The sequence below is a fragment of the Onychomys torridus genome, unplaced genomic scaffold, assembly GCF_903995425.1.
Source record: "Onychomys torridus unplaced genomic scaffold, mOncTor1.1, whole genome shotgun sequence".
Lineage (NCBI taxonomy): Eukaryota > Metazoa > Chordata > Mammalia > Rodentia > Cricetidae > Onychomys > Onychomys torridus.
Window position 1 is genome coordinate 1109536 of NW_023413825.1, and position 8482 is coordinate 1118017.

General features: G+C 45.0%; 1 protein-coding gene across 1 annotated transcript; it reads right to left on the minus strand.

Moving 5' to 3' along the window:
• Window positions 1-389: 389 nt before the first annotated feature.
• LOC118576502 (pregnancy-specific glycoprotein 22-like) lies at window positions 390-7423 on the minus strand. The gene is made up of 5 exons (XM_036176751.1): window positions 7366-7423; window positions 6238-6597; window positions 3004-3363; window positions 1677-2024; window positions 390-664 (listed from the first exon to the last, which is right to left on the minus strand). The coding sequence occupies exons 1-5, from the start codon at window positions 7421-7423 to the stop codon at window positions 390-392; spliced, it is 1401 nt and encodes a 466-aa protein (XP_036032644.1).
• Window positions 7424-8482: the final 1059 nt, after the last annotated feature.

Sequence of the window (8482 nt, forward strand, 5' to 3'; positions counted from 1 at the left end):
GGGGAAACTGTGGTCAGGATGTAATAAATGAGAAGAGAATTAAAAAGGAAAGAAATACATATTAACAGGAAACACTCGTGCAAGGTCCCACTGTGAATGCCACTCTCAGGATGAAAACAGTATGATCTGCCCTTATGTGAAGCTCTTAATGCCTTTTACTTTTGCTTATCATACTAATGTCTTTATTTTCCTTTTACAATAACCTCACTTTAAATCCTGGCCTTCCTTTGTACGCACATGTATCTCTGGATTATAGGCATGAGTCTCCATTCTGGCTGTAGCTGAGTAGCTAACTAATCATTTCCACCACAAAACTTTTCTCCATTTTATACTCCATTGATAAGTAAAGGCCCCCATTCTGCTGTGGGATGAGAAGAGAACTCACTCACTCATCGTGGCCACCAGACTGGGAGACTGATCTTCAAACTGAATCTGTTGGAGACCTCACACTGATACTCTCCAGCATCCTCATTCCCGACAGGATCTATTTTGAGTGCACACTTTGTTGGGGAAAGAGTCATCCTCTCTGTGAGCTGCAGATTCTGGTTATTGAAGATCCAACGAATAGAGATATCATTGTCTGGTGAAATGCACGTGAAGATCACAGATCTACCTCCTCTGACCGTGGTATCAGTGATTCTCACAAAGGGTTGTGTCACATATTCTGTGAAGAAACAGAAGAGGGTACCAAATGACAGAAGTCCAAAGAGTTCAACCAGGCCACCTTTAGTTTGTACTTTATAAACTTTCCAGCAGGGAGAATTTGGAACCATGACTATAGAAATACCTTATACTTTGGATCTGCCACCCAGGGACTGTGTGACCCTAATTCAGGCACTGTTTCCTGTGTCTCAAGTTCCCTGACACAGTGCATGATCATTGTTGTGCACATGAGTTAAGCTTAGTTACAAGCAATGTTCTGACCTTGGGATGGGGAGCTGCTCCCATCAGCAGCATCTGTTATTATTCACATGCAGAAGAGAATTCCCGAGGCTGGCCCCTGAGGTGAAGGAGGAATCTGGAGTATCTGCCTCTTCTGTTTCTTCCCTTCTTGTCTTGGCCTTCCTGTGAAGTCTCAAGCCCATCAGAACTATAGCATAATGGCCCAGACACCTGTCTACTGGGCCTCAGGTGAAGGAGATGCAGAGGTGACCTACCTAACTGCAGCTGTCATGACAGTACATAGCTGGTTCTACACTCCATATGACAGTCCTATGACATGGACAGTCAGTAAAGCCTTGCTCCCTCTCAACTCTCACAGGAAATCTAAACAAAGAGTTACAAAAATCTCCCCAGTGTCACCTTGAGTCCAGCCAGGGGCAAAGCATGGGAGTCAAAGATTCCTGGTGTTCTCTGTAAGGACCCCATGGCTTCATCAGCCAGGGACTGCCTGATTCCCATAGAGTCTTTCTGAGGGCATGTGCCTAGTGAGAGCTCCAGGTGTCTGGGCTGTGGCTGACACCTTGGGGCTGAGTTTACCCAGCACAGATCCTCCTCTGTGCAGGTAAAGACAGGTGAGGGTGTCTGATCTGTTAGTTTGTCTACCCAGTGTGCATTCTGCAGTAAAGGCCCCTACCCCATTGGGGAGACACAATATAGTGGAGGGGAGAGCAGGCACAGCCCAATCCTGATATTTCAGTGTATAAAGCAGTTACAGACCATAGAGAGTCACTTACTCTTTACATAAAATTCTACAAATGCTTTTTCAATATTGAAATCTTTGTTTAAAACTTCTAGTGTGTACAGTCCTGCATCTTTCTCGGTGACATCCTGGAGCATCAGGGATCCATTGTCATACACCATCCATCTTCTTCCATGTGAAGGCCACCACAAGATGGAATTCATGTCACCACTGTATTCTACAATTTTAAGAACCAGGGTGCTATACTTTGATTTGTACCAGGAAAAGTATATCAGATCTTCTGGAAGATTATGAACTTGGAGAAGAACGCTCTCCCCTTCAGCAGGATACTGAGGCACCAGTTGGATCATGAGTGGGGAGGAAGTGAGAAGGTTACAGAACACAGAAAGGGAAGCTGAGAAGGAAAAGAGAAAAAAGCCATCACATGGGGATCATTGTGCTTGGTGAAAAGATGATGATCTCCATCCTGAGCAGATGGATTCATTACTCAGCCTAGAGGTGCAAGTGTGTGTGTGTGTGTAGGTTTTTTTTCCTTCAGTTTCTTTTGAAGTAACACTCAATCCCTGACCCACCTAACAGATGTATACGCTGCTTTGTCAGGTCTAGGGCTTTCTGGGGGCTGGGAGCAGTTTGATCTTCAAGGCAAGCTTGGATCTTTAAAAGGTTTGGGTACTAGGCTGGCTGGTTTTATATCAACTTGATGCAAGTTGCAGTCATTTTGCCAGACAAGACCTCAGTTGAAAACACCACTGCCAGACTGGCCAGTAGGCAAAACGCTAGTACATTTTTTAAATTGGTAATTCATGCAAAAGGATTGAGACCTTTGTAGGCTGTTCAAGCCCGAAGCTCAGAGTCCTGGGTGATGTAAGAGAGCTGGTTGAACAAGTATGAAGAGCAACCAACAGGAAGGACTCCTCCATGGTCTCTGTACCAGTTCCTCAATTTTGTTTATGACACTCTCAATTTGGAGCTAAAAAATACCCAAGTTTGACATGGATGTTTTAAAACCATTGTTCCCTATCAGCTTTGTAAGAGTAGAGCACTAGAAAAATACACTCCTGTGGGTCACTTTACAGCCTTGGAAAGATGACAGGATTCAGGGCTCCCTGTGCTAGAGTCCCAAGAGCCTGGGCTGACTCTGATATCTTAGGCTGAGTTACTTTCCATCAAGGTCTTCCCTGAAGCAAGTGAAGTCTGATGGAAGATGATCTATGGCCATTTATCTCTACCAGTGTGCCCTTTATTAAGTGTTCAAACTTGCATAGGGACACAGGGAAGAGGGAAGGGAGGCCAGGCCAGCCATGACAGCCCTGTGTGTCTAAGCCCCACCCAGCACTGAACAGTCACTGAGAGTCACTTACTGTACACGTGGAGTTGCCCTTGTGTTTCTTCATTTCCCGTATCTGTTCTATGAATTCTTAGGGTATAGGTTCCAGAATCCTTCTGAGTTACACCATGTATCAGCAAGGATCCATCACTGTGCAACACCTGTCTTCCGCTGTATGAAGGCCCCCACACAGTTGATTTCCTGTTTAGCATAAATCGGGCAGCCACAAGATTCTTGAACTCAGTCATTCCTTTGAACCAGAGGAAGCCTAGAATATTCTCTGGTGGATTATGAACAAGTAGAAGAACACTTCCCCCTTCAGCAACACTGGGAGGCACTGATTCAATAGTGGGCTGGGAAGAGGTAGCAAGGTGCCCACACTTCCAAAGGAAAGCTAAAAGGGAAGAGAGAGATCCATCTAAATTGTGACATTTGTATTTGACTAACATGAGGCCCTGTGTCCTGAGCAGCTGTGTCCATTCCTCAGCCCTGGTTTACGGATGAGTGTCTTCCTGTCCTACTTGGTGGGGGTCTGAAAATGACCTTTATGTTCTCAGTGTCCCCACACTTGTCATTTCCACTATGTAGCTCTCTCTTCAGTTGTGAACATGGCCTCTGCTTACTGCCATCAGATCCCTGCTCACATTTGCAGTAGATTGGTGATGGAGTGATGCCTGCCTGATGTTTTCCCTTACAGACCCTGTGTCTTCAATCTCTGACTTCATCATTTTTCTGTTCCTCTTGAGGTTGCAGCCAACACCTGGATTTATCTTCTATCTTTTTTTACTTCAAGTCCACTCAAACTGAGACATCATAAGAACCATGAGTTGTCTTGTATTTTTTAAATGATGCCTAGAAAAGACTCTGATACTTGTGAAGACTGACTGAATGAATGAATGATTTCTCAGAACCCTGTAAGTCCATGGATTTATTTAAGAAACTCATAGGTTTAGGGATACAATATTGAATCATTCCATTTGCTTTGATTTTTTTACACTTGTTTACATATCATACTTGGGTGTGAGTAGCGTAAAGGCTAGTCTAGTGTGTGTGGTGGGGGGAGCCCAGAACATAGCACTTCAGTGGAGATTAGAGGACTTCTGTTCATTGGTCTCAGCTTGCTAGACAGTGAAGCAAATGCCTATATCCACTGTACCATGTCACTGATCCACTCAAGCTTGATTTTTATTTGGGCTCTCAAGCTGAGAGCATCAGTCTTCAGAATATTGTGGTCATGCTTAATAACATCTTGAAAGAACAGTGTCTCCCCCACCCTTACTGTTTAATATTCAATATTCAATGGCAGTATCCTAATAACAAGCCTCATTTCCACTCTGTATTTTCTCCCCTACAAACACTAAGACTCCTCTCATATCCTTGTGACACTCAGTAGATTCCAGAGTGTATGTCAGTCCTCTCCTCACATATTCAACTCCTGGTCTCCCCATCTGTGAGAAGAAGCCCCTGACATGTGGTGCACCCTTTGTGGAGGAGTGCAGAAGGGCCTGAATTGTCTCAGTAGCTGATCTGTCTTCCCTCTCAGGAATTTCTGCTCTAGCTGAGCTCCCAAGCTCTGCTGTCCTTCCCCCATCTGAGCTGAGCCTCTTCACAAGTAAGGAGCACCTCCCAGAGTCCCATGGGCTGAGGGTGGGTCTGTGTTCAAAGCACTGCTCTGCCCCTCCAGTTTCAGTACTGCCCCAAGTTCCTTTCCAATTCTGCCTTTATGTTTCTGTCATCTAGAAAAAAGAGTGAGTGTCAAATGAAATGCTTATCCCTGTGACACAAGATAATAACAGCTGACCCTGGAACTGCACTCTGCTACGTTTTGACCTAGGTTTGTCAGCATCAAAAATGGAAAATCTGCACAACTGTGTGATTAAAAAAAACCATCTGAGCTCTCAGTATTCTCTGGAAACACAGAATTTGCTCCCAGCAGGAAGGTGACAAAACTGCCTGTGAGGATCCAAAGGGACCAGCTGAGTGATGTGGGGGAAAAGAACAAATCTATTGTCACTGGAGTCACCATCAGACAGGGTTCTGACTGAGGTCAAAGGTCCAGGATGTGACAGGAGTCTCACATATTGGGTGGGATGTGTGGGAGGAGGTGACCTGATTCCTAGGAAAAGCCTGTGAGCTCCTTCATCCTGTATAATATTTTCAGGAACATGTTCCTGCTTCCTCTGTTTGCTGAGCTGTGTAATGGGTTTGGCCATGTGTTCCATGCTCTGCCCGAGAAGCCTTGGACCTCTATCCAGTTGATTCCACTTGGATACTGTGTATTTCACAAAAGAAACACATAAAGTTTGAAACAACATGATCTCCTGGCAATGTAGCAGACACATTAAGCAGTCAGTAGGTCTGAGAATGCTGTGACCATGATTTCCAGGTCTGTAAAAACAGGAGTGGAACCAGGCTACTAGGTGAGTTCCTGGTTCAGGCAAATACTTTTCTGCCAGTTCATTGTGTGTCCCAGTAACATCACTGGTGATCAAGGGAACTGCAGTTTGTGTCTGGGAAACTGTCAGATCAGCATAGCCTGTAGCCATTTGCCTGCAGGAGATATTTCCCCAAGGTGGACCCAGAGAACAAGCACTTGTCAGGAGAACCTGTGTCCTCAGTCTCTCTCCTTGGGGTCAATGACCATCATGTGAAATACCATATGCCCAAAAGAACAGTTAGTTGATGGTCTAGATAACTATTGAGCTATGCTCTCCTCCTGACTCTCTGAAGAAGATGGCCAAGGGACTCATCCCAACCAAGACTCTCATGACAGCACACTGCCTGGTTCCACACATCACAAGCATGTGACTACTAGAGAGCACTGTTCCCTGCCATCAGAATGTGAAACTCCAACATGTATAAAATGTTTTTCATGGACACCAGGAGCTGAGTCTGAGACAAAGTCTGGAGACAGGGCAGCCTGGTGCTCATATCTCTCTGAGGATCCCATATTTTCCTCAATGATGCACAGTGCTGATTCCCTTGAGGTCTTTCTCATGGAAACATTCCTAGTAGGAACCCCTGGAGTCTAGACAGAAGCAGATATCCTTGGCTCAGTTACCCACCATGCATCTACATATGTGCAAGGTGAAGTCAAATGAAGGATGCTGATCTATTGCCATTATTCCACACCATGTGTGTCCTGCACTAAATATTCAAACCCAATATGGGAGAACAACACCTAGGGAAGGAAGGCACAGACCTCCCTCTCATATGTCTGGTGAAATGAACCTCACCCAGCTCACAGAGTTCACAATGGATCACTTACCATGCACATGGAGGTAAATGGATGCTGTGGACATGATTTTTCTGTGTCTATTAAAGGTTCGTAGGGTATAAAATCCTGTGTCCTTCTGGGTGACCTTTTCCAGCAGCAGGGATCCATTGCGATATATTGTCTCTCTACCGCTGTGCGCAGAACCTGGACAACTTAAATTGCTGTGCAGAGCATACAAGGCAATTCCTTGTGTCATCTTGGTTAGTCCTTTGAACCAGGCTAAGGCTATAATATTCTCTGGAAGATCTTGGACAGGGAAAAGGACGTTTTCTCCTTCAGCCACAAGGAGTGGCATTGATTCAGTGTTTACAGTGGCAGTGGTGGATGGGAGCCAGAAGGTTAAAAGGGAGGCTAGAAGAAAATTGAGAAAAACCACCAATATTAAACAGGTATGATCAGCACTCAGCTTTGGTGTGTCAGTAGGGGGTGGAACCAACATCCTTTACAGACATAATCAACATGACATCTATTGTCTCAGAGTGTCTCAGTGTGTCACTAACTCTCTTAAGTATTTTCTGCTGAGGTATCTGCATTGTTCCTCAATCAATGTCCCATATCCTCCTCACAGAGTATTTGGTGTGAGGAGCTATGCCTCTCTGAACTCTGCCTCTGGAGAGTTCTCACTTTCTGATTTTTTTATCTGTTCCCTTTGTGATTCTAGTCAACCCATGGCTCATATTTCAGATATACTGATATCAGATCCTCTAGAACCAGGGCTTTTTGTTTGTTTTTTGGTTTTTGGTTTTGGTTGTGGTGGTTTTTTTGAAACATGGTTTCAGGATGCCATAACTTCACACACTGAGACATCTCACTAGCCCTCTCATGTTTGATTTCTATTTGGAGGGTCATGCTGTCATGGTTTGGAACAGCTGTCTTCAGAACATTGCAGTCAATGTAACTCACTGTGACTATGGAGTGTTTGAGCCTTTTCCCTTACCATCATCACCTGCTGTCCTCTGAGAGCTTCAGGCGGCTGAGCCTCTGTCCCTCACTGTACCTTCTGCACCATAATTGCAAACAGAAGCCTTGAGTCTGCTCTCAAGATTCTGTCCCCTTTAGGAAACTCCACCTTGCCTCTGCCTTCACATCCCCACACAGTCAGAGAGTGAGTGCCCTTACCTATGATCAGCCCCTGCCAGGGAGTACACCCATTGAAGAGAAGCACAGAGGACTTCATCAATCTCATCTGCTGTCCTTCTTCTGAGGAGAAGAGCCTCAGCTCCAACACAAAACTCAGATTCTGTTGTTCTTCTCCTTCTGGGCTGAGATTTTTCTCAGCCAGTCTAGAATCCAATGGACTGTGAGTAATGGGGTTTGAGTCCAAGGAATTGCTCAATCCCTTCTACTCACAGTGCTGCCCCACATCCCTCTCAACTGCCTTTTATGTTTCTCTTCCAAGCAACACATTGAGCAACAAGGCTGATAAGCATCCCCATGCCCTCAGAGAACAATGGCTCATCCCAGGTCTGATATCTGTTGTGTCCTTGCCTTGGGTCTGTCTGAACCAAAGAAGGAGCCTCCATCATGCCTATATTTCCTGGTAATACAGAGACACAGTTGAATATCCAATCTACCCTGTGTTCTCAATGCTCTGAGAAGGTGATATTTACTGGATCTCTGAAGGAAGGTAACTTAAGTGTCTCTGAGGGCTGGAAAGAAATCAGCTGAATGATAACTAGGAATGAAGATCAATTTGTTATCACTGATATCACCAGTCAAATTAACGATCCAGGAAGGAAGCCCAGGAGCAGTTGTATGAGGAGTTTCATATGCTCAGTGTTGGGGAAGAAATGACCTGTGTGTCCTTGAAAGAACTGTGGGATCCATCTTTCTACGGATGTTTTCAAGGCAACATTCTAGAATTCTGTATTTGTGGTGCATATGTCCTCTTTTATCTTCCTGGATCACTTTTGCCCTTTCATTGATGATTCCCTCATGGTAATCTTGTCTTCCACTATGAGAGATGCCAGGATGGAGGAGACCTTTACAGTCCTCATGTAGAAAGGTGTTCTCAGACAAAGGAAGGAGCCAGTGGGTCAGAGAAGAATCTAGGGAGGTATCACAAGGTTAGTAGGAACAATGATGGAAAACGGCCTGCTAGGACATGGCTTGGGAAACAATTTTTGGAGCATTGAGCACATAACCTGCTATCTCCCCCTGGAGATCACTGGGAGAACTGCAATGTCATGTCCAGGGCTACAGCAAGCATGGTCAAGAAGCCAAATGTCAACTTCTC

Excerpts from the sequence above, each read along its gene's own strand:
- LOC118576502 (XM_036176751.1), bottom strand. The coding sequence starts at position 7,423 with ATGAAGTCCTCTGTGCTTCTCTTCAATGGGTGTACTCCCTGGCAGGGG. Across the intron at positions 6,598-7,365 it reads CTGGCAGGGGCTGATCATAG|CCTCCCTTTTAACCTTCTGG; the intron begins GTAAGGGCACTC and ends ATTTTCTTCTAG. Across the intron at positions 3,364-6,237 it reads CATTTACCTCCATGTGCATG|CTTTCCTTTGGAAGTGTGGG; the intron begins GTAAGTGATCCA and ends CTTCCCTTTTAG.